This window comes from Staurois parvus, unplaced genomic scaffold (genome assembly GCF_062004578.1).
Source record: "Staurois parvus isolate SC_StPar_1 unplaced genomic scaffold, SC_StPar_1.0 ptg000183l, whole genome shotgun sequence".
Lineage (NCBI taxonomy): Eukaryota > Metazoa > Chordata > Amphibia > Anura > Ranidae > Staurois > Staurois parvus.
Genome location: NW_028317979.1, coordinates 8969337 through 8996481, shown reverse-complemented (window position 1 = coordinate 8996481; position 27145 = coordinate 8969337). Strand labels below are relative to the sequence as shown.

Here is a 27145-nt window from a genome sequence, read left to right as displayed (position 1 = left end):
ATATATTGCAGTGACCAGCATGAGGGGAAATTTTTCAGATATGAAGTTTATTACCTGGTTCCACAATAAGTATCAACAGATGGAAGATATTAAAAAAACACTGGAATATAACTTATGTAGGACCCTAAATTAGGCACTACTTTACTAGATAGACCAACATTTGTTTACAGATAGGCTCCCAGCATTGAAAATAGGATTGTCCCTGGTAAGTTAAATAACCAAAAATAACAAAAAAATCGACCAACTCTTCCCTCACTACTTTTTGTAAACTTTCTGGTATTGACCTAAAAACAGAAAGTGCCAATTCATGCAACATGGCAAAAATCTTTGTTAGCTATAACAGAAATGTTTTTTCTACATCTGTTCATAAGAATTTTTTATCAATTACCTTCCTACCTCTTGTGGCCTCATATATATTAGTCGTACCATTAGAACAGTGGGGTGCAGATTCGGTAAACATCACAGGTTGACAGAACTAGGAAATAGAGATCATAGCATACCAAGACATTTTGCACTAAAACATGATAAATCCACTGAGGGACTAAGAGTCTGGGTGATTGAGGCCATTCCCAGATGTGAATTGGCTGGAGAAAGGTTTTGGAGGTTGTGCAATAGAGAAACCTGGCTCTTTACTGTAGATCAGTAGTCTCCGGCCTGGGGGCAGGATGGCGCCCTTTGCTTGCTTTTATCTGGCACTTGGGGCACTATTCCATCTCCTGACAATTGGGCATGTGTCCTCCCACTGCCACCAATGAAAGGGCACAATTCCTCCCAATGAAACCAGTGGGGCACAATTCCTCCCAATAACATCAACAACAGGGCACAATTCCTGCCAATGACAGCAATAATAGGGCACAGTTCATCCCACTCACACCCATGATGAGGCAGTACTCCTCTCACTGACGCCAACAATTGGGCATAAGTCCTCCCGTTGACACCAATAAAGGGGTAAAATTCCTCCTAACAACAACAATAATGATGGGGCACTATTCCTATCATTGGCACCAACGATGGGTCATTCTTTACTCCCACTGACACCAGGACATTTTCTACTTCCACTGGCCTCAGTCCGTCCTCCACCACAGTCTGAAGGACAGTATACTGGCCCTTTATTTAGAATGTTTGGAGATTCCTGCTCTAGATACTTTAGCACCAAAGGGATTAAATGAGAAATTGAACATTAACATGATTCTATGACTAAACACCATAACCTGTGATAGAGGGACCTGTTTGTACAAGATATATAGAATCTTCAAGGTTCTATAGTCGTTACAGTAACCTAGCTTTATCTTGTCTCCAGATACTTCATTACATCGCTTCCTGAGCCCTGCATTAGGACCAGGCTACCCCTGTAGTACGTCCTGCCTGTATAAATCCCTAGTACTAACGATAATGGGCTGGCTTAACAAATAGGTGTTAACTGGACAAACATTCCCCCTTGCTCGTTGTTGACTTATAAATCGATTGTTGGTCACTCATTGATTCTATGTTCCCGCTATAAAACTAAATTGTCCCTTATCTCCCCTGTCTCACCCGGTTTGTTGTTTTTCGGTGACCCAAATTTCGTCACGGCATTTTCATCTCCGTAAACCTTTCACTGGTGGTACAGTCAGGCCCTTATTAGGTTATCTGATTTTCAGAGAGGCGGAACTTCTATCTCCTTCGATACGTTATGTAGTCTTTTTGATATCCCCCTTTGTGAACACTACCAATATCAACAAATAAGAAACTTTTTTAATTCTCACTTCGGTTTGACGCCTTTGTCCCCGGTCACTTTTTTTGAACATATCAGCCGTGACTCTCTCAGATGTAGGGGTCTCATCTCAGATTTATATCGCTCATTTTTGGATGCCACCTTCGCTACTCCTCCCTTGTATAGACAGAAATGGGAGGTAGATTGTAGTATTACTTTCTCCAATGAGGACTGGGATTCCATGGTGGATAATATACGGAGAGGCTCTAGATCTCTCTCGGTCCGTGAGACAGCCCTTAAAGTTTTAACACGCTGGTATTATACCCCCCTAGACTACATGTCATGTTTCCAGGGACGTCGCACCTCTGTTTTAGGGGCTGCGGCCTCGCTGGAACCCTTGTACGTATGTTCTGAGCTTGTCCTAGTCTCTCCTTGATATGGAATAGAATCTCGGTGGTGGCCTCTGCCTTGGCGGAAACTCCGATAATTAGATCTATGCAAATTTGCTTATTGGGTGCTCCCATTTTGGGTGTTCCTGTCGACGAGGCTAATCCACACAATTTGTGTCTCATCTTTATAGGCCATTGTCCTTCGTTGGAAGTCACTGACAGTTCCTTTGGCCTCTGTTCTGCGGCGAGTTGACATGGTTATGCTCATGGAACGTATTCACTATACATTGCTAGATAGGATGCACTTATTCAACAGAAAATGGGATGGCTGGAAAACACATCAGCATTTATTGTCCGATTGATGGTCTATTAAAATTTGTTATGCTTTGAACTTTTGTAAACAGCTTGGTTGTTCTGTATTTCTTACTGACTGCCTTATTCATGTACATGTTTGTATCTCTTATTATGCCTGTATCTTAGTGTACTGTTACTTACCTATGTGCCTTTTTCTTGAGGCATTTTGATTCTCTGTTATTGTTGTCTATCCTTTAATAAAAATTGTTTGTAAAAAAAAGAAAAATAGGTGTTAACTTGAAACTAGTTGTCTGACCCCACTTCCCATGAGCTCCCAGAGCAGCCGCAGACACTGAGCTTTGACAGCTAATATAGCGGGTCTAGCAAGTCTAACCATATCCCAGCAGCTGTACCTTCTTCTGCTACAGGCTACCTTTGGCTGATCTTACATAGTTGCTCTATGGATGTCACCTATGATAGAAACTCCAGTGTAAGTGTGCTATTGTTTTTATTCTAATAAATGTACTCACCTCTCTAATCTGTGATCCTGCACCCTTCTCATCCATTCTGCTTCAGCTTTGGATCTCCCCAGATCACTGAGAAGAGCTACAAGATCAGTCATACCAGGAACAGTTTTTCCTCAATGGACTCTCATTAAGTCATGTAAGTGATCCTCTAGGTCATGTAAGTGATCTTATATGTGGGCTGCAATAATTTATTTTCACAATCAATAATAGCGTGAAAGAAATGCAGTGACTATACGGACCTTCCTGCACATGCCAGGGTTTACATCTGTAGCACAATGAATACACAGCTCTAGATGCAGATTATCTGCATGCTGTGTCTCCTAAACTGTCATTGATTTTGACAGGCTGGCTGCATGTGGCTGCATGGAACACCTGCCATTTCCGGGGTGAATATCTGCACAGAGCTATTGGTCTACGGTATGTACCTGTGTGAATGAGGCCTTATTTTCACCTGAAAGGTCCTGCCAGCAGAACATTTCCTGTCCTATGGTGGCAATGCTGATTTACAATACAGCACTGTGTCCATGGAGGAGTAGCATTGTCTACTTTGGAGGGGATGTGTTCAGGCTACAAAACACCTTCCTTATCTCCTCATCTCCAGAGTTATAATATGCAGGACTTATACCAGGATTTAATACAAATCAGAATACACAGGACACTGAAAAGCACTGGAATTTTGACAGAAAATACAAGTATTTTTTGCACGTATCGGATAGATACTACAAATCACTTTAAATGGTATATTTACCATACCAAGAGGAAGTAATATTTTTGTTATTTGGATTTACAAACCCTTTGAAGTGTTAAATTGCCATTAGCATCCACTTAATATGAATACTTGAGGGACCATTTACATTTATGTCTTGTGGGAACGCGTGTGTTACCTGCGTTGTGTTGTCATTCATTTTGAATAGTCTTGTGTTGAATAGCATTTTGAATAGTGTTGCCATTCATTCTGAATAGTGTTCACATGAAGGGAGAGATAACTGTGAGGGGTAGACTGAGGGTCAGGTTAAGGGTCAAGTAGTGAGGGGGATTCTTCACACTTGTTTTCGAAGCTGAAAGTCCCACGATTACCAGGGGCTGGTTTTCTCAATGTTGAAAATCAAGTTTTCTTGGAAATCCCAAGAAAGATGTATTTACAGTTAAAAAGTATTTTTAATCTATTTTAGGATAGAACTACAGTGTGCTGTTGTCACCCAAGACTGCATTCATAGTAAATAGTGTAAGTAGTGTAGATTCTACTTGGAAATCAGTTTGGTAACTATAAAACTGATCTACTAAACTATCTATTGGAAAACAAATTATATACAGGCTTTGCAATATGCTCTTTTTCAGGATCTCTGGATAGATGTGTCTAGTGTTTGAATGTCTGAAGTCTTGTTTAGACCAGATATATAAATATCAGAGGCTCCTGGCAAATATCACCCATTTACATTACCCCATAGATTCCAGGCCACCTCTTCTATCATATTAGTTGCAGACTTTTATGGCCTTCCCTGAATACTTACTGAATAATATTTATTCATGACAGGTACAGTGCCTTGAAAAAGTATTCATACCCCTCGAAATTTTCCACATTTTGTCATATTGCAATCCAAAACCTAGACATGTATTTTATTTGGATTTTATGTGATAGACCAACACAAAGTGGCACATAATTGTGAAGTGGAAGGAAAATAATAAATGGTTTTCAATTTTTTTTTACAAATATCTGAAAGGTCAAGGATAAAGTTGTGGAGACGTTTAAAGCAGGGTTAGGTTATAAAAAAATATCCCAAGCTTTTAAAATCCATCATCCAAAAATGGAAAGAGTATGGCACAACTGCAAACCTACCAAGACATGGCTATCCATCTAAACTGACAGGCTGGGCAAGGAGAGCATTAATCAGAGAAGCAGCCAAGAGGCCCATGGTAACTCTAGAGGAGCGGCAGAGATCCACAACTCAGGTGGGAGAATCTGTTCACAGGATAACTAGTCGTGTACTACACAAATCTGGCCTTTATGGAAGAGTGGTAAGAAGAAAGCCATTGTTGAAAGAAAGCCATAAGAAGTCCCGTTTGCAGTTTACGAGAATTTACAGAAAACATGTGGAAGAAGGTGCTCTGGTCACATGAGACCTAAATTGAACTTTTTGGCCTAAAAGCAAAACGCTATGTGTGGTAGAAAACTAACACTGCACATCACCCTGAACACACCATCCCCACCGTGAAACATGGTGGTGGCAGCATCATGTTGTGGGGATGCTTTTCTTCAGCAGGGACAGGGAAGCTGGTCAGAGTTGATGGGAAGATGGGTGGAGCCAAATGCAGGGCAATCTTAGAAGAATACCTGTTAGACTCTGCAAAAGACTTGAGACTGGGGCGGAGGTTCACCTTCCAGCAGGACAACGACCCTAAACATACAGCCAGAGCTAAAGTCAAAGTCCAGACCTAAATCCAATTGAGAATCTGTGGCAAGACTTGAAAGTTGCTGTTCACAGACGCTCTCCATCCAATCTGACAGAGCTTGAGCTATTTTGCAAAGAAGAATGGCCAAAAATGTCCCTCTCTAGATGTGCAAAGCTGGTAGAGACATCCCCAAAAAAACTTGCAGCTGTAATTGCAGCGAAAGGTGGTTCTACAAAGTATTGACTCCGGGGGGGGGCTGAATACAAATGCACACCTCACTTTTCACATATTCATTTGTAAAAAATTTGGAAAACCATTTATCATTTTTCTTCCACTTCACAATTATATGCTACTTTGTGTTCATCTATCACATAAAATCCCAATAAAATACATTTACGTTTTTGGTTGTTACATGACAAAATGTGGAAAATTTCAAGAGGTATGAATACTTTTTCCAGACACAGTATATAACGCTGTCAAGTTACATAAATATATTGTACATTCACATCAGTCCCTAGCCCTCAAGGCGCTTACAATCTAGGATCCCTAACTCACATTCATACCAACTAGGGCCATTTTAGAAAGGATCAAATTAACCTGCCAGTGTGTCTTTGGAGTATGGGAGGAAACTGGAGTTCCCAGAGGAAACCCACACAGGCAGAGGGAGGACTCCAGGCAGGTTTGAACTTGTAACCCTAGTGCTGCTAGGCGGAAGTGCTAACCACTTAGCCACTGTGCTGAAATGCAAAACAACTACCAAATGTCTCTTTTTTGAATATTTTCCTGAAAATGCTTGCTTTTGAATTAGTCCTGATTATTGGTCTAGGCGTAGTACAAACATGCTAGATGCAAACATAGAATGGGTAGCAGGGCACATCGGTGGAAGATGCTGTGAATGAATGGCATCAGTGGTGGATGAATATGTAGGGAAACTGGTACTGAGGTGCACTTCTTAAGAGTGGAGGCAAACTGTGCAGAAGGAGATGAGACAGGTAGGCGCTTCTAAGTGCAGTATTCCAAGGTAAATTTTAATAAAAACGGTTAAAAACACTTACAGTGTAGCAGTACAAGCAGGCTCTTAAGTAATGTCAATTGCGGAGCATTTCCTCAAAGCAATGGAGCTGCTGTGCCAGCCAGAAGCTGCATGAGGAGCTAGAGAAGAAATGTCAAAGATGGCCACCGCTCTATCCAGACAGCTGGAGCGCACACTGGAACGCACGCTGTCCACAGACCTGAAGTGACGTGAGCATGGAGCGGTGACGTGTTTCGGAGCATGCACAGAGCTCCTTCTTCAACACCGATGTCCAGGCTAAGGAAGAGCCAATTAAATAGGGCGAAGAGGCGGGAAGGGGCGGTCTATGCAAAGGACCAATATAAATAAGAACCAATATAAATATGTGCATTTGCACACTGACACATGTACACACGCACATATACACATACATACCTATATACAAATATATATGCATGCAAGCACATAAAAATGTGCTGGCGCATGCAAGTATACAATACAGTACAAAATGAGTAGTGGGATCGAAGAAAAGGAAAAAGAAATAAAAGGAAAAAGAAAGAAAAGGAAAAAAAGGAATAAAAAAAATAAAATAAAAGCCTGTTTGTACTGCTATACTGTAAGTGTTTTTAACCGCTTTTACTAAAATTTATCTTGGAATACTGCACTTAGAAGCGCCTTCCTGTCTCATCTAGATGCAAACATAGCAATTTCAGTCAGCTTTATATATATATATATATATACACATATATATATATATATATATATATATATATATATATACACACACACACACACTATATTGCCAAAATTATTGGGATACTCAAAATCATTAGATTCAGGTGTTCCAATCACCTCCATGGCCACAGGTGTGTAAAATCAAACACCTAGGCATGCAGACTTCTACAAACATTTTTGAAAATGGGTCGCTCTCATTAGCTCGGTGAAGCATGGTGCCGTGATAGGTTGCTACCTGTGCAATAAGTCCATCCGTGACATTTCCTTGCTACTAAATATTCCACTGTCAACTGTTAGTGGTGTTATAATAAAGTGGAAGTAATTAGGAACAACAGCAACTCGGCCACAAAGTAGTAGGCCATGTAAAATGACAGAGTTGGGTCAAAGCATGTTGAAGCGCACAGTGCGCAGAAGTCGCCAACTGTCTGCAGAGTCAATAGCTAAAGACCTCCAAACATTGTGTGGCCTTCAGATTAGCACATCAACAGTGCGTAGAGAGCTGCATGGAATGGGTTTCCATGGCTGAGCAGCTGCATCCAAGCATTACATCACCAAGTGCAATGCAAAGCGTTGAATGCAGTGGTGTAAAGCACGCTGCCACTGGACTCTAGAGCAGTGGAGATGTGTTCTCTGGAGTGACGAATCACTCTGCTCTGTCTGGCAATCTGAAGGATGTGTCTGGGTTTTAAGGTTGCCAGGAGAACAGTACTTGCCTGACTGCATTGTGCCAAGTGTAAAGTTTGGTAGAGGGGGGATTATGGTGTGGGGTTGTTTTTCAGGGGTTGGGCTTGGCCCCTTAGTTCCAGTGAAGGGAACTTTTAAGGCATCAGCATACCAATACATTTTGGACAATTTCATGCTCCCAACTTTGTGGGAACTGTTTGGGGATGGCCCCTCCCTGTTCCAACATGATTGTGCACCAGTGCAAAAGCAAGGTCCTTAAAGACATGGATGAGCGAGTTTGGGGTGGAGGAACTTGACTGACCTGCACAGAGTCCTGGCCTCAACCTGATAAAACACCTTTGGGATGAATTAGAGTGGAAACTGCGAGCCAGGCCTTCTTGTCTGACATCAGTGTCTGACCTCACAAATGCACTTCTGGAAGAATGGTCAAACATTCCCATAGACACACTCCTAAACCTTGTGGACAGCATTCCCAGAAGAGTTGAAGCTGTTATAGCTGCAAAGGGTGGGCCAACTCAATATTGAACCCCATAGACTAGATGCTATTAAAGTTCATGTGCCTGTAAAGGCAGGCATCCCAATACTTTTGCAATATAGGGTGTGTGTATATATATATATATATATATATATATATACACACACATACATATACACACGGTAGGTAGAATTTTTTTTTTGGAGTTATGTTTGTAGGCATTTACAGTATATACGTACAGTACATATATCTAAACAGGGAGTTACACGCTAAGCAAGATAAAGTCTGGGTCAACCAATCAAACGAGCTGAAAACACAGCTGCACAGAGAATCCACTTCCAACAGGGAACTGGGGTGAAATGATCATTAGGGCATCCCTGCCCTTCCTCAAGTTCAGGTGACACATATATAGCCATGAGTGCCCCTAAAGGGCAGAAAGTGATGGGGAATCTCTCCAATGGAGGCAGAGACAAAAACGCACTTTTTAAAGAAGCTTGGGGAAGGTCATAAGATTTAAAAATGCTTTTATTGTTGCCAATGCCTTACTGTCTCTGTGTTTTTAACTGGAATAAGGCAAATTTTTAAACTTTCCCTTGACTTTTTGGGAAAAAAAAAAACATAAATCACTTTTTCCATCAAAAATTGAAGTATAACAACAATGTATCATGGACTGTTAGGGTTAAAACAAAAATCTGTTCTGACGGCTCCATTGCATTGGACAGAGACTGAGAAAATGGGGTTGAGTGTGCAGGGGGAACACTGCATACTCTGAGGGGGATGAGTCAAGCTTGGAGGGTCACCTTTAGGACAGGGTATAGAAGAGAAGAAAGTCTCCTGAAATGATGCAGTACTCCAGCCCAGCCAGCTGGAGTTAATCACCATTCTTGTGTCTGCCCTCCTCCATATATCTGACCAGCACAGTTCTCTAAGTAAAGCAAACCGATTGTAATACAAACATGGGTGCCACCATTACTGATTATTTCATTATTCTATTTCCCTGACTGTCATTCTCATCTCATGGCTTCACTATCTAGTGAGTCACTGACTTGGAACAAACATGAAGCCAGAACTCTTGATCTGCATGTTTGCTTTGCGTCACTGATTCACTAAGGCAGCCATTCTCAACCAGGGTTCTAGGAAACCTTGGGGCTCCTCCAGAGGTTGATAGGGGTTCCCTTCAGCATTTGCAGACTGACCTCCCGTATGATGGTGCCTGAATAGTTTGGGGTCCAACGTCACTTGACAGAGCTAGCGGCATGACACTGGAGATCTTTTCAACTGTCCTTAAAGTTGGTAATTAACTCTCTTCTGTGAAAACCCACTGACAGCCCCTCTCCCTGTCAGCAAGTAATGCAATATATATATATATATATATATATATATATATACATACACACACACACACTCTATATTGCCAAACGTATTGAGACACTCAAAATCATTCGATTCAGGTGTTCCAATCACCTCCATGGCCACAGGTGTGTAAAATCAAGCACCTAGGCATGCAGACTTCTACAAACATTTTTGAAAATGGGTCGCTCTCATTAGCTTGGTGAAGCATGGTGCCATGATAGGTTGCCACCTGTGCAATAAGTCCATCCGTGAAATTTCCTTGCTACTAAAATATTCCACCGTCAACTGTTAGTTGTGTTATAACAAAGTGGAAGCAATTGAGAACAACAGCAACTCGGCCACAAAGTGGTAGGCCATGTAAAATGACAGAGTTGGGTCAAAGCATGTTGAAGCGCACAGTGCGCAGAAGTCGCCAACTGTCTGCAGAGTCAATAGCTAAAGACCTCCAAACATTGTGTGGCCTTCAGATTAGCACATCAACAGTGCGTAGAGAGCTGCATGGAATGGGTTTCCATGGCTGAGCAGCTGCATCCAAGCATTACATCACCAAGTGCAATACAAAGCGTCAAATGCAGTGATGTAAAGCTGCTAATGCACAGTTCAGACCGCATTTACGGGCTGCTCTGTGTGCCATAGCGAAGTGACTCCCATGCGCATGCACGGGAGTGAAGTCACCGCAGCCTGGCAATTCATGCGGCCGAAGATTTGGAACCCAGGAGAAAAGGTTAACATGGAAATGCCATGGACCAGAGAGAGCCATGACAGCCCAGTACAGGACAGCCCCATCTGTAGGTAAGTCTCTCATAATGTACCAATATGCGGTGCATACTAATACATTATGGCTTAAACCTGCAGGGGAGCACTATTTTTAGTCTCTTAATGAGACTTCCACTTTAAGGGTGGTACCACTGTAAGGGACATTTTCCCACTAACCACCAATGTAAGGGGCATTATTCCCACTGATTCGAGTTAATTTAATTTTAGCAGGGGTTCCCTGAGACCCCTGTGCGTTAAAAAGGGTGGAGAAAAGATACACTAAACAGTAAAACCATAGGATAGCCTTGACAAAAATGGCAACTCACAAGTTTTACTCTTGATGATTTTACATTAACAGTGCACCATGCTGATAGTTTGGTCTAGATCAGCCTTTCTCAACCTTTTCAGCACAGAGGAACCCTTGACATAACTTTCCAGTCTCAGGGAACCCCTGCTAAAATGTCTATCTACAATTCATGATACATTAGTGTGATAGTCTGAGGTAAGAATGCTCCTTACACTTGTGGTCATTGGGAAGAATCACCCTCTTACAGATTGCTAAAAAGATCAATGGTGTCAGTGGGAACTTACCTGAAAGGCAAAAAGTGTTAATTGCGCAAGGAACCCCTGGCAACCACTGGAGGAACCCTAGTCTAGATAATTAAAGACTGTTACTATCATTGGATATTGACTTTTTGTTTCTTGCATACAGCCACAGAGATTTTCATGTCAGGGCATCTTTGCACTCCTGTTCAGGCTATTATTAATGGTACAAATTTCCTTACTGGATGTTATATTTATTTTATAATATGAAGAAAATAACAGGAGCAGCCAGAAAACACAAAGGCAAGTTGGAACACCCACAACTCCCAGATTGGACAGGAGTTGGGAGTCATGAAAGGGAGATATCGCTGTTGGAGAACCAAAGGCAAGGAGCCAAGGGCTCACTCAACTCACCGAGCTCCTTCTATACCCAAAATATCACTTTTGCATAGACTAACAATTGAAACACTATAACAATAGTGAAGCTTTATGGGGGCAAAATAGACTTTTTTGTTTCCAGGCAGAGTAAAAATGAGGACTTATTAGCACACATAAAGGCAATAGTACCCTGATGATGTTCTAAATAAGATGTTTCAGTCCACTGGAAATCTAAGGAAATAAGAGACCCCTTATAATGAGAATTCTAAAACAATTCAAGATAAAGTAGAATTCAAAGAAAAAACTTTTTTACTCATTTTGGATAGAGTAAGAAGGGAGAGTTATAAATGTTCCCAGTTTTTTTTTGCTATCTGTGTCCTATTGACGAGATTTATCTTCACTTCCTGTTCCATAGCCACAGCAAGAAGTGAGGAAATCCTTCCACAATGAGGGTGATCCCTGGTTGTCAATAGGGCCACCAGGACTAAAGTCTCAGTTGTAAGATTTCCACTCTATTCCTGTTCAGGTGACAAAGTTTGGTATTTTCTTTCACTTTCACCCTTGGTGATAACAGTGACCCAAATAGAGAGGTTGAACATCCTAAACGGGAACACAGACAGCAATTGTAAGTTGCAGATGTTCTAATCCCGCTCCAACCAATCCAAAACTAAAAAAAAAGGTTTGCCTTCAGTTATACTTTAAGCTGAAATAGACAATTCAATACTTTCAACCTACTCTAAGCAAATATCCTAGATCATTGTGGAAAGCTACCTCAATTATGGTGGTCTCAGATGTGGTCTACAATCTCCTTTGGATACAGCACATGGAATTTATTTCTCAATAATAAAGATGATATAGAAAAATACAGATTCAAATATCTCACTAATCTGCAGCTGATGTGGAACCTTTTATGAGACACTATAAAACTGCAGACAGCACAAGCACTGTAGTGCCAAGTACCGTATGTTGGCATTGTTGTCCAGTAATATGTACAGTACTGACTTGCAGAAGGTTCTGTTTTTTTAATATTTTTAATAAACATCTCTACAACAGTAAGAAAGCTCATTAAAGTAGTACTGGAGGGCTAAATCAATCCCCTGGACCACTATGTTAGCATTGCTTTTCTAGGCAGAGCTCCAAAACTGTCTGCTTCCATGCTGCTCCCCAAAATTTTAAAGATACAGAAATAAAGAAGCATTCAAAGTTTAACTTTTAAAAGGCTAAAAACTATATTTTTGTTCTATTCTTGGGATACATAATGCACACTTCTAACACCCAGCTATTAAAAACAGACCACAATGATACATTGCTTTGAGTCTGGTGCTCGCAATGTAACTTTGGACTTGAATATGCTTGATTCTTAAAATATTTTATCTTTAACTGTTTCAAAATGATTTCACTTTCTCATACATTATAGTTTTCTACTATGATTTTTCTCAATCCTGTCTTCAGATGAAGCATATCATTTAAGGCCTACATGACTTTGTATAAGGGTCTACCATACACATCATGAATATTCAAATTAAAAAGAAATGAATGACAGTGAAAATGGCTGGCTTACCTTATATTTTAAGAAATTACAGCATGGCAGGGACATCCACAAACAATGAAATGTGTAAAGTAGGCATTTCGTGAAAGGAAAGCATTCTCTCTTGAGGTAGTTTGTACACCACACGGCTCAGCCCTAATCAGATTTCCATAATCCTTCTTTCAACATGGAGCAGACCTACAACAGAACTTAAATTCAGCTCCTGGAATAAGAAAAAAAAAGTAAGTATAATAATATATCACGGAGGTATTTTTATGAGAGGTTATCACTGTAAATTCTGCCCTTCAGACAGCTTTAGAAATGTTTGGAGAACATCCACGGTAATTAGTGTTGCACTACCGATGACCCTGTTAGAATGGAACAAGTGTCAGGACCAATTAGGATATTAAATTATGAAAGCCAATAGTCTGCAGAATCTTAAGTAGCAGGCAAGTGACTTATCTGTGTGCTGCATAATTACCTAACTTATGATAAGCTCAAGAAAGAGCCAGTTATGTGCTTATTAGCCTCTCATATATAGCAAATTATAGTAATTATTTATGGATTTCAGTACATACTTATAACCTACTTATATACCGAGTATGAAAAAACAATACAGTGGTAATTGTTTACTTGGGATTTACTGAGAAATTTTGACAGTAGAAAGGTACTAAAATAATAAAGTACAATAATAAAGTAAGGTGCACCATAGTGACAAATATAAGCTGTGTAAAAGGACATGTAAGTGTTACAATCCAATAAAATATACAAACAGAAATATTTTCCCTGAGTGTTTAAGAACAATACTCATGAAAATCAGCAGGGTGGGTGAACCCCACATAGGAGTTACCAAGCTCCCTTATCTCTGTGAACAGGTATACAGTGTGATTCTCCAGGACATCTGTCTGTCTTCTCAATCAGGGGATAATAAACCCAGGGTGGCCAACCAGCGACCTCATAGCTCTTCTTGACAGGTTGGAGAGCCAAAGGAAAAGGAAAACAAGAGAAGAAGGAAGGAAGACATGTAGAGTAAGTGGCATCAGAAATCCTCTTCAGTATCCCATCGAAAATTCAGATTAATTAGTATCACCCATCAGATCTTGATCCAAGGATCCCATGTCTTCTCGTACACAGATATTTTATCCCACAGAATGGTTGAGAGACGTTCATTCAGCATGATCCAGGATAGTTTAGCTTTCAGAAGTTCTAAAAGTAACATGGGAGATTTGCATGACCTGACTATAATGATTCTTGCTGCTATAAAGAGAAATGTTATCAGATGTTGTGTGGGCCGAAGAGCTCCCTCCATGGGGTGGCCAAGCAGTGACTGTCTTGGAGACTTAAATTTATTCCTGTGAGGGAATAGACAAAGTTATAAATGCAGATCCAAAACTAGTGGACCTTCGTGCTAGTCCACCAGATAGGATATGCTGGTGTCACTTGGCCACACCCTCTAAAACAGATGGGGGAGGGCCCTAGTACCCAATGAGCCACCCTGGCTGGGACCAGATACCACCTCAGTAGCACTTTATAATTGGCTTCAATTAGGGATGTACAGTGGCTGTATTTTAAGGTGAAAATATATTTAACAAAAACAAACACTTGAGCTTGGCAAAAATGGTGCCTTCTCAGTCTGTTGGCTAAAATCCCTCCATCCCACTGAAAATGTAATTTCCTGACTGTTTCCGGCCTTGGTGAATTTCTAAATCACCAGTCCAGAACAAGCATGTAGCATTTGAAGTCAGAGTGAACTCCTGATCTGTATGATTATTCTTGGTCAGTAATTCAGAAAATACTGAAAACATTGGATCAAAATGACAGAAAGGTAACTAATTTTTTTTAGAGAGATCAACTGTGGTAGTCTATACTTCCATCATTTCAGTATTCCTTTCAGCTAACAAAGGTCCTGAAGTTTCACAAGACTAGAACTAATCACCCATCCCTTCCACTAAACTAAACTAACAAAAAGACATACAGTGCATCCAGAAAGTATTCACAGCGCTTAACTTTTGCCACATATTGTTGTTACGGCCTTATTCCAAAATGGATTAAATAAATGTTTTTCCTCAACATTCTGCAAACAATACCCCATAATGACAATGTGAAAGAAGTTAGTTTTGGAATCTTTGCAATTTATTGAAAAAAAAAACCACACATGTACATAAGTATTCACAGCCTTTGCCATCACACTCAAAATCGTGCTCTGGTGCATCCTGCTCCCACTGATCATCCTTGAGATGTTTCCACAACTTGATTGGAGTCCACCTGTGGGAAATTCAGTTGATTGGACATGATTAGGAAAGGCATACAGATTGTTGCTTACTAATTTGAGTGGTGGTCTGTGTGAAGTAGAGGTGTTGATTGATTGCCTCTGTTTGAGCAGCCAATCAGTGACTCTACTTGCACATGCATTCTGCTGCCTGTCGTAGCATAGACCTGGAAGTGGTGGTCGGTTTGTAAGCAGGAGAGGATGGGTGACTGGGAAAGCAAAGTCTTGGGGCAGCTCCCAAAAATCTTATGGCTAGTTTAGATAAAGGGTTGCAGAATAGCTACGTTCTTAGTTAAGTTTTAAGTACACTTTAAAGTGGCTCTGTCACAAAAATTAAACATTAAATAGTAGATGTACCTGTAATGAAAAGATTAAACCTCAACTCCCTCCCCTTCACCTCCGAACACTGTTCAATGACAAAAAATCTCTGCCTAAAGTTTCTCTTATGTTTCCAGCTGAGCTTTGGTGATTCTTTTGGCTGACCCCAACATCACTGTTGTGTCCTGGATTGACACAAATGTCTGTAGTTGGAACAACCAAGTAAAGTGGGAAATACAGATCAGAATTGTCAGTTAAAAAAGAAATTTCAGACAGTGTTTCCTCTTCACTGGAGTGGTATTCAGTGGTCAAAGGAGCAGGAGAGGTAAGGCTCTACTCACTTTTTTACTAGTACATCTGCTATTTACAGTTTAATTTATGCCTCAGTTTTGTAGCAAGTAATAAGGAGATCAAGAACAAGTCAAAAATCCTCTTTTCTTAACTGTACATTATAAGACACAGAATTTAAGTCCTAACCATGGGATGTCCCAAAGCAGTCCAACTGAGTGATAGGTAACACAGCACTCTAACACTAACAGCATCTTACACCCAAAACTGATATCAGAGGATGCCTTAACTTCCACCTGGTAAAATCTAATAAACATTTGAACAGAATACCAGGTGGTAGCTTTGTAAATCTGAGAAACAGATGCCTGGCGCCGTAAAGTCCATGAAGCGTTAATGGATCTGGTAGAGCATGCCTTTATCAGGGAAAGGTGGAGCCTTTTTCCTTAGACCATATGCCTGAATGGTGACTTGTATGATCCACCAGTCAATGGAGGGAGAAGCAGGGAGCCCCCTGTAGAAACTGTCGGGAAGGACAGAATGTACGTCATCCTGACAGCGGGGATGAATTTCCTTGGCGTCTTTTAGTGCAGAACATAGAGAAATAGAATAATGTCCCAGTTAAGGTGAAAGGAGGAAACCAATTTGGAGAGAAAGGCGGCCCTAGACCTCAGTACAACACATTCAAGCGTAACACTGGGAATAGTTCTATACAGGATAAGGACAATAATTTGAAGACCTGCCTTGTAGAGGTGATAGCAAAGAAAAAAAGCCACTTTGCAAGTGAGAGCAGATAAGATAATATCCATAATTGGTTTGAAGTGCGGGCTCCTTAACCAAGGAACGAGAGGCCAAAAGTCTCTGAAACATTATGGACAGAGCCAAGATTTGTCTCTTGTTTGTACACAATGTCACATGCTGGTCTAGCATAGACTGAAGAGAGGACAAGATGGGGTTTATTTACTAAAGCTGGAGAGTCCAAAATCAGACTCCCTTCTGCATAGAAACCAATCAGCTTCCAGGTTTCATTGCCAAAGCTTCATTGAACAAGCTGAGGTTAGAAGCTGATTGGTTTCTATGCGGAAAGGAGTCTGATTTTGGACTCTCCAGCTTTAGTAAATAAACCCTGATGTGTCCATTGGAATGCTTCCGAAGAAGGAATTTCCTACCCATGCAAAGTAGGCCTTCCAGGCACATAGCAGATTTTACTAAAGGTTGACTTCCTATCCTGCAGCAGCATAGAGATGATAGAATCTGAAAAGCCCCTGTCCGCCATGCCATTAAAGCCAGTGACCAAGAAGCAGGGTGGTGAACCGACCCTTTGGAGAAAAAAAAAAAAAAAAAAAGAGAATGAGCCAGGAGTATGAGAATGTTAGAATAACACGTTCTCTTTGGCCTGTTCTGTGCAATGAGGATCACCAGAGTTGCCCTCCATATCAATCCAGTGGAACAGATGAAGTAGGAGCTGTAGAGAAGGAAAGGCATAAAACTGATCCCATAGAGTTGCCGGGGCATCCATTGTGAGGGCCTGGGGGGTCTTTGGACCTGGCAACAACTGGTCCTGTTTGTATTGAATCTGTATGCCAAAAGATCCATGTCCAGTGTCCCCCATTTGTGGCTAAAAACTGTGAATTCCTTCAGGTGGAAAGATCATTTCCCTGAGATCTAGATACTGATTAATGTACCAATATTTCTTGCTTGGGATGTAATTGGTGGATAGGGAAGGAATGTGCAGTTCTGCCCAAGACATTAGTGTGTCCTAAGGCAGGAGGATTTGGAGCAGGGCTGCATCCATTATAAGTTTCAGATGCTTCAAACCAGGAGTCAGTTACAACGGTGACTTCTGGAAACTGATGAATTAATCGAAGCTCTGCAAAGTCTGCACTGCCTGCTGGATATTGGCCGACAGGGCCTAGGCATTCTAGTACTTCAATAGGAGACCATTCAGGTAGCTCACAATGTGGATAACCTGAGCTGGACAGAAATAAGACAAGCACCTTGGTGAAGATCCAGGAAGTTGTGGACAGGTCAAAGGGAAAGGAAAAAAAATGGCTGTGGTACATTCCCACTTCAAATCTCAGATAGAATTAATGAGGTGGAAAATGGGGAAGTGCATGTAAGCAGAGGCCAGAAGATGCCCCCCAGCAGAAAGGAGGCAATTACTGACCTTTCAAATTTCATGTAGACATTCTGGACCCTTAGAAGCAGGTTGAGGGTCTTAAGTTCAAGGATCAGGTGAATGCCTCTCAGGGAGCAGTGAACAGGTTGGAGTAAAACCCCTGAAAATATTTCCTGTCTGGTATGGGGCAATAATTTCTTGTGAAACTCCAACTTGTAGCCCCAGGATACTACACTCTGGACCTACAAATCTGAGATTATTTTGAGACCAAATGGCTATAAAGGTTGATTAATTAACCTCCTTGATGGTGAAGACGGCTTGTTCCCAACTTGGCTTGAAGTGTCATGCTTTTGACAGAAGTGTGCTTGAGGTTTTGGCTTGCAGCTCAGGGCCTGAGGGGGCAAAAAGGAGCACTTCCTAGATACTGGAGAAGATGACCTGCTTGCAGGTGCACAAGCCTTCTTTATCTGGAGTGAAGGGAGAAGGGGTCTTACCCCAGTGATCTCCCTGATGAGCTTATCTAAGAAAGTATCAAAGAGATGTTCCTTTTTAGATTGCATCCTTTCATAGAGGAACATCTTACATAGAAGTACCACTGATCAGCATTACAACCAGACATTGTTCTGCAGGTGAACGGAAAGGAGCTCATCCTGGAATGTTGACAAATCGTATATACCAAGCTGTCTGTGTGGGCCACAGGCAAAAGTTCTAGGTGGTGGTGGATGGAGACATCTGTTAAAATAGACCCAAGGCCATAAACCATGTGTTTAGTCCAGAGAGCCAGGGTTTAGCAGATTGCCATGGATGTGACAGCAGGTGACATGGCAGGACCAGTGAGGGTAAACAGCATTTCTAGTATTTTGTCCTTCGAGTCCTAAAACAGTAACAACTGGAACATCCTCAACAGAGTCTGAGCTAAACCGAGCTAGATCTTCTAAACCAATGTAATGGTCGGTGTCCTCAAAAAGGTACTCACAGCCTCCATGAATGCTGAGATGAGAGGAAAAGCCTTCTGTGCTAGGCACTGTAGGCTGCTGGTAACCAAGGTGGTGTCCAGTGATCGATGTGCTATCTGTGTGGGAGCCAAGAAATAGTGATGATGACCAGAAAAAAGAGCTCCCAGAGGAAGCTCAAAATGGCATGCTCACACACAGTGAGACTACCAATCAGAGCACATAGACGCATCAGTAGTCTCACGCGACAGATCTGCTTCATGTACACAAGCAGCTGCTAAACTCGAGTTTAGCAGCTTTTGGCATTTTTTGCCAAAGCTCCTAAACTCAATTTCACAAAAGCCTGTGTGTCCATGTACACATAGGCTTTTAGCAGAGTTTAAGAGCTGCCGCGTTTAGGTGAGGTTAAACCTCCTCCTCCTGAACGCGAAAGAATCGGAACGTTTTGATTGCCGACTGCGGGAGAATGCAAAACCGCAGTAAAAAAGCACCAACCATGGTACCACGTTTTTGTAGCAATTTGTGTTTCCAAGTGACCAAAGTAGGCTTGTGTACATGAAGCCTTAGGGATATTCATCCTCTCTATTTGTCCTGTTTACAATCTTCATTGAAAGTGAAAGAAAAGAACATTTTGGGTTGTCCCCAGAAAAAAAAAAAAGAGGGGAAATCTTCCAATGGGGACACTACTTTTGGTGACCTGGATGTTCCCAAGAAATTGCCATAATTTGCAGGTGACCTGGATGTTCCCAATAAATTGCCATAATTTGCAGGGATTTCCTTTCACTTCCCATTTGGCTATAGGACAGGAAGTGAAGGGAAATCTCTGCAATGGGACACAGATGGTGAAAAAAAATCTGATAGGAGTTATAACCCTCCCTTGCCCTATCTAAAATGACAAAAACGTTTTACCTATCGTTAATGTATATGGATACTGGATGTAGACACACATTCAGTGCTTATGTAGAACCCAGGGCACCTGCATTTCTATCAAAGGATTTCTTGGACTAGATATTTATGTAGTAAATTAAAACATGTGATCAACTTCCATTCAAGGAACATCCATGGTTCATTATAACACAAGGTTTACTGAGAACAAGTTTGAACTGAGCCACTTGGTTGAAAGCTTGTTCCCTATAGTGAAAAGAAGGGAGTACCGGATCTTTGCGGGACAAAATTCAAGCCCTATTTTTTTCTGCTTGTGTGTAAGCAGCCAAATGTGCATCAGCCATACTGCACTAAAAGTTCTTCCAATTTTGCACCCTTAAAAAAAAAAGGAGGCTATAAATTTAGGTAGCGTAAAACTAAAAGGTTTATTGCTACTTTGTGTTATTTTCTCAAATGTATTCATGAAATACGGTCAGCCAAATAACCCTAAACATTCCACTGACCACGATTCCCAGCCCAATCTTTGATGTCTATAAAGAGGTGGTTAAAAGCAGAACTGATGATCATTATGGACAAAGCTAAATGGTCAATAGATGATGAGCAATTAATTAAGTGAAAAAGACAATAGAGGGCAAAAAGGGACAAAGACAAAGGGTACAGGTCACAGGCAATGAAGGGTTTCCCATGACCTAGTCACTCTCACTAGTGTGTCCTCCATTTATTGTTGTCTAGAGCAGCACACAAGTGAAGATATACTGTACATAGCTATTTTGAGTACTGATTTAATCATTAATCTACAGTGTGGAATGGAAAATGAACCACCTGAAAATGAATTCTAGCACAGCCCTTAGCTTTTCAGTATTGTGGATAAAGGCAAACAAAGGCACTCATTGGCTAAGTACAGGGCAAATATGCCAGAGCTAGACCTTACCAACCCAGCTTCATGTCCTCAACAGGATCTTGTTGATATTGCAAAGCTACCTGTACTCTAGGAGATGGAGATGACAAAGATGGCTTTTCTTGCAGCTCCAGTCCGAATGCCTCTGTATATGGTGACGGGAGGCGTACTTGGAACTTCAAAACAGCAGATGTGTACTCAGGATCAGGCCAGGGTTGGTAACAGGCAAGCAATGAGGCACCACACTGGAGACATAACCAGGATCCAAAAAATGCCAATAATGTGTGGGCAGCAAAATAAAAAAGTGGGCAGGCAAAGAGTAAGTTAGGAAACTGACCAGAGTCAAGACCATAAATCAACAGAAAGGTCAGGCAAAGTGAATTATTAACAGCAGGTCAGGTCACAGGCAACTGTTGAAGACCACTCAGCACCGAACTTGGGCGTGACATTGCATGCATCTAGCCATGTCTGTGTGAAGCCCATGTACCACAGCATGTTCCATTACCAGCAATGCTGACACTTACCACAGAAAATGATTGGCTGAGTTTCAGGTTATAGGATCAGCATAACAACAACCACCTAATGAAAGTCCTACTCTGATTTCTCCTCCATCGAGCTGGCAGACAGAAACAGGAGGAGTGATTCAAAGAATACTCATATGCCCTTTTTTTTAATGGGATGATGTCTGGGGCAGGGAAATCTTGAACAAAGATATTTTATTTCTATGTCACAAGAAACACTATTTTGAGAGGGTTGTGTTTTCAAGTAACCGAGGACATGCACCTGCTGCTATGAATTTCCTAAAATGAGCCGAGTGGTTTCTTTCATGCAAGGGAAACGATTTTCATTACATTTATTCTTTGAACCAAATGATTTTCTGACCTTGGGGCTTGTTTGTGAAATGTAGTATAAAAGGCCGATTTTACCCCCTTTAACACTGGGCGTTAAAATAACTGTTTTAGTGCATTGACACATATTGCACAAAGGCAACCCATTAACTTTGATGGGCTGCCAACACACCTGCACTATTTTTAGTAACTCGGCACACCACAATGCATTTACAGCTGTGTGTTATGTTGCAGGTTCAGGTGTGTCTAGGTCTACTGTATATGTGGATTTTGGTGCCATTTAGAATCAATGCAATAAACATACCACAATGCAGATAAAGCACACATTGTGAATTGCAGTATAGCATTCATTACCACAACCAACTGGATTCATGCTGTGATTTTACGAATTCAGGATGCAAGATGTAAAAGCAAGCATTTGACTGGTTATATATTTTTGCCTGTGATGTTTACAATTCACATTTTATGTACGAATGCCTTCATGAATAAGGGCATTTTATGTTTTTTAGGAACATGGTCATTCCAGTTATTAGGATGAAACTAATTTTGCAAGTTACAAAGGGCTTGCATACAGTACAGGAGTCTCTCTTGCAACTAGCCTAACAGTGGTCAAACTTGTAGAACTGGGGGAGGGTGGGGGAGCAATTCGCAGTAGATGGAGGCTGAGCATTGGTTCTGAATTCTGGTACAAGTGGTCGCATGCAATGGGACGTTTGAGTATTGCACAAGGAGCATAGAAAGAAACCCCTTCCTGACGAACTGGAATCCACTATTACCATCCTGGAATTGCTTGAAGCTGGATAAGGACATGATGCACTGCACCATCAAGGCACGGGGAGTAATTACACCTTCTGTACAGAGGTTGAAGTATACTGTGAGTTTCAAAACACCAGTGTATTGAATTTGTAGGCTTGTAAATGCAGGTTTGGGGCAGTTGACTAGGAGAAACAAAGTGGATAAGATGACTGGGGAAATGGGGTGCTGTTGGGCATTTACATAATGGTGGAGAAAGCCATATTATAAATAGTTTGATCAAATCTGCATTGTTGCGGACTCCAAACTTTTTAGAGCTAGCTCCCCCATAGAATTTTAGAAGGTCTTCCCAGGTCTGATATAGGCAGTACAGCTTTGCCAAATGAGTGGCTTAAGATTTTCTTTCCTGCAAGCATGGATTGCAGGAAAAATAATCGCTTGATTCCCTCAGCAACACAATCAGTGCTGATGGCGGAATCCCTCCTGCAGAACCATTGTGTTCTCCCAGTGGGAGGAGCCGTCTCCATCAGGAGAACACATTGATTACTACTAGTGGCTATAATAGTCGCTAGCAATAATTGCATGTAAATTCCGACAGCCTAGTTGTACCCAAGTTGATCGATCAACTTGGGTACATTCAGCCTGCCCTACATGGTTCAAATCTCAGCTGGTCCCTGCTGAACCCGACGAGATTCAAACCTTCTATGGTTGGCTGTACAGTGATCACAAACTTGGAACCTAGATACTTAGCAGCACCAACAGAAATCTAAAAGATCTATGCCTTGATGTGGATGTAGATCCGTTTTAGTGATATGGATAGACAAACACTGAAATTATGAAAATGTTATTTTTTACACTATTTAAAAAAAAAAGTTCCATAAACTAATGTAATAAAATACTTTTATATTTTAATATGAAAAACCCATTATAATATACATTTGTGCACAATATGCCTTTCATTTGAGATTGAGAATATGTTTGAAAATATGTGAAAAATCTCATAGCACAAGCATTAAAATTAGCCAAGGCTGTATAATCTACATTTTAATAAGTTAAAAATAAACCAAAGATTATATAAACCACGAACTCTGAAAATAGGTTAAAAAGTTAATATATTTCAGCATATGTAACAGTTTACGGTATATAAAAATATTTCATACAAAAGAACACTTGATGCACAAGCAGACATTTTTTGGTATTTGTTTGGTTGTCTACAGCCATTCTGTTTCAATTTGTTGCTTTTAACAAAGGCGGGGGCAGAACTCCTAAAATAAATACAGAAGATTTTCACTGTACAAGAAATATGGCAGCAGATAAATAGAGGACAATGAGGTGAACCAGTTAACCTGATTATTGATCTACAACAGCTATTAAATATCATGCTACTAAAATGACTACAACTGTTTAACAGGCACTTGTTATTTACAGTCAGTGGAGAGACATTTTGTGTGTTTAACCAATGTTTATGAGAGTGAGTATATCTATATGCTTTAAAAGCAGCCAGAAATCAGTTTAAACCAGGTTGCAGGCCATAGTGAATATACTAAATCAGCGTTTCCTAAAGTGGGGTATGCGGACAAATGGTACATGTCTTTACTTCATACTTTTGCTCCATAGTTTACATCATTGTGGTCCTTTAATACAGATCCTATTAAACTTGGGGCATATTTATAAAGCTCTGAATGTGGCTTTATTAAATGGTGGTGAATCAATTACTGGCATTTAAAACATATGCACCAGAAATAATTACCTGCAGTGAATGATTGATGAATGCCAGATTCACTGCTTTATAAATACACCCTAATGTGTTCATTCAATGGACAGCTGCATAGAACAAAAGGGAGCATGTAAAGCCAAGAACTGGTAAGTGTACATAAGCTGCTGGCCACACTCAAGAGTGGACACTGGTCTTGTGAGCAGATAGGCAAGTATGGCAAATTAGGGATTCACTGTTGACTGTTGAGACCCAAATTGTAAAAGAAAAATTGACTGTGAAGAGATTCAAGTGGCAGTACTAAGCTGGTACAGCTCAGATAGTTAGAACATGTACCCTGCAAAGAGCTGCTCCAAACAGCATGATTACAGGTGGTACATAAATATGGCAAAAGTCCATAGACAAGACCTGCAAACTTGTATAAAAGTTATCAACGTGACAACTGAGAAACTGGGTCCTACGTCTGTTTTTTTTTTTTTTTCCATCAAAGCCCATACAGACAGCATTGTATTATAAAGCCTCAAATAGCATCCAGAAAAAATAATATAAGCACTCTCAGATGTGAAAACTTTGGGAATGGAGAACAGTGTTTTTAAGTGAAAGACAGCAAGAACACGAAGAAATTTGACACATGCAATTATGTACTGGGAAATGTTATAAATATGCATTTTTGTATCATGGGATGATAGTGATTATCCATTAAACACTAACCAAAATCTGCAATAATTCAAAGAGAAATAATAAATACAAAGGGACTAATGCTAGCATATTAACAGGCTAAAGAAATCCTATAAGACTTCAACACTGGACTAAGCTCCCAGAATTCTCTGAATGCTAATGGACTCGCAGGATTTTTTGGTAAGGTAACAAACTGTGTGGCAAATGAAGTAAACCACTCAACCAATCAACAGGAAAAAGCAATGATTTCTAACCACATGTCAGCAGTTACAATTACTCTGTAGTCATAGTTAAGTTTGCTGTGGGCGACTTTGCGCCACTTCTTTGTCCTTGTTTTCACATAATAGCCTAAGAATTGTCAGCTAGATACTGTCTACGTAGTCAGCTTTTTACCCACTGAAGAATATCTCCACTAAGTGTATATCAAAGTATTATAATGCCCACCTCCAGCATACAAATGCACCAGTTTTAAGCCCCATCCTGTATGTTGCCAGGACCTGTTGACCTGTCTGCAGTAGCTGTCAGCCAACTCATAGAAAAAACCAACACCCAGGCAAAGAGAGGAGCTAACCAACAGCTCTGTGTTCATACTGGGACTGGAGGGGTTATTGTGCATTACAACGACTCCAGCAACCTAAGCTCAGTAAGGTTCTCTTTGAGTAGCATTTGTAAAAAAAACAAAAAAAAAACAACAAAGTTTTAAGTGCATCATCCTTGAAAAAATAACATTAAAGTGACGACATGTAAAATGGCAATGAATGACAAAACGGTGTAAAATATACACTTATGATAAACAAACGTACCCCAGGGGGCTTTATACATTATTTATACAGAAGCTCATTATTAATTGCACAGATTACATGCTTTCCTTCAGCAAGTTCAAATGTTTTTTGCTGCTGTCATAAGAATGCAATATTTTTTTTTTTTTTACCTAATTAACAAAATTTACATTAGAAAACAGTTTGTTCCATACATGAATACTGTTTCTTGGTATAAATAGGCATTTCACTTTTCAAAATAATATAAAATTTCACTAAGTGCACCTTATAAACCGCTTCTATTCAGAAGAATTAATACACAAATAAACAATCTGATGTAGAAAAGCATAAAGCAAGGCTTAAAAAGGGATACTTCAGTGTTTTGTTTTTCCAGTTAAAAGTTTCTTTATAAAAAACTAAAATGTATTCACAAAATGGCACATGAAGGTCCCTCCTGGGTGGAGGAAGTATATGCTGCAGTTTCATGCTACACAAAGTGGGCCTCTCTGTGTTCTAACTCCTGAACACGCTTTGGCCGAAGTCTTGGAAAGGCTGGTTTCACATCTGGTGAAGTTTCCTCAAGAACAGTTTTTTGTAAGGTTTTGCCAGGTCCATGCGTTTCAGATACCAGATCTGAGTCTACAACTAGATTCACATTATTATTGTTGTGCTGATACTGTACTTTGCCACCGCTTGCAGATGTCGCATCAGTTTGAGAAGTCTCCTCACCTAGCTTTGTTTTTTGGGAAGGTGGTTCATAAAAAGTTCCAGGTGGAGGCTGCAAAGTTCTTGGGGCTCTGAAAGCAGAAAGTGGATAAGTTTCGGTTGAGTTGCTGTCGGTAGTAACTGGTTTGAGTTGGCTTGCAGATGGTACTTTTGGCAGTGCTGTATTTGATGACAAAATGGTGGGACTGCCATCGTGGGCTCTTATTTCTTGTGGAATATTTGTCATAATCATTGCAGTCCTGGGTGTGAATTCATACTGTTTGTACTGCTTATCCCATGCCTTACGATAACTTTGGGTCTCATAACAAGAAGCTCTGTGGCAAGAATTCATGGTGGATGGAGGTTTAGTCTCAGAGACCTCTTCAATAATGGGACTCTTGCCAAACTTGTCTGAGGTGGCCACATCCACATTCCTGGAATTCTTCTCGTTCAGCACGGAAGGAGGAAGAAGCCGATCCACGGGCAAACTTACAGGGCGAATCATTGTCTTGACTCGAGGAGCCCTCAGCTGAACTTTGGATATTTGTCTATAGGATTTTGCAGGTATGGAATTGTTTGCCTTTGCACTGTCTTCTGTACTATGTCTTACTTCACCCTCAGACGTAGTGTTCGGAGAGCTATCTACTTAATAAAAAACAAAAAAAACTGATTAGATAGGTTTGTTCAAGCTGTACATCAAGGACTGTTTAAAAAAAGTTTACTGCATTAATTCCACACCTTTCCTAGTAACTTGTAACATTATCAAGCATAACCGTCATTTCAATTAGTTATAAACTCTAACCAACGACATTTACTTTGTTAAACCACTGTTTCAAACAATGCCATTTAAAAAAAAAAAAGAAGACTGTTTTTAACATTTTTCATTCCTTTGTTGCCTCTTAGTGCTGCTGACCTTCAGCAGCCTTCCTGTGGCTAATTGCCATTGACATTCCCACCAGTAATGGTTTTAGGGCCTTTCCCAAGGCAGGTTTCCTGCTGGTGACAACAGTGGACCATATGACTATGCCTACATAATGTGGGCAAAAACCACAGCTTTCAAAATTCCATGTAACATGGAGCACAATTTGCAGAAAGGGACAGAGGGATGTCACTCTTATAACTGGAAGCGATTGCCAACAAGAACAATTCTTGTTGTTCATAGCGAACAATTAACTTTCAACTGTATTCTTTTCCATTCATTGTT

At 40.6% G+C, this 27145-nt stretch overlaps 1 protein-coding gene across 4 annotated transcripts in view; it reads right to left on the bottom strand.

Annotated features, from left to right (window-relative positions):
* Nucleotides 1-22974: 22974 nt before the first annotated feature.
* The window catches only part of ARHGAP29 (Rho GTPase activating protein 29), a 205482-nt gene continuing 201311 nt past the window's right edge, over nt 22975-27145 (bottom strand). For 3 of the 4 annotated variants that reach the window (XM_089677292.1, XM_089677294.1, XM_089677295.1), the window contains one exon: nt 22975-26586. In XM_089677292.1, coding sequence (XP_089533418.1) covers nt 25724-26586 — 863 coding nt within the window. In that variant the 3' untranslated portion in view covers nt 22975-25723. The remainder of the gene's footprint in view (nt 26587-27145) is intronic. The other variant, XM_089677293.1, reaches the window with a different exon arrangement.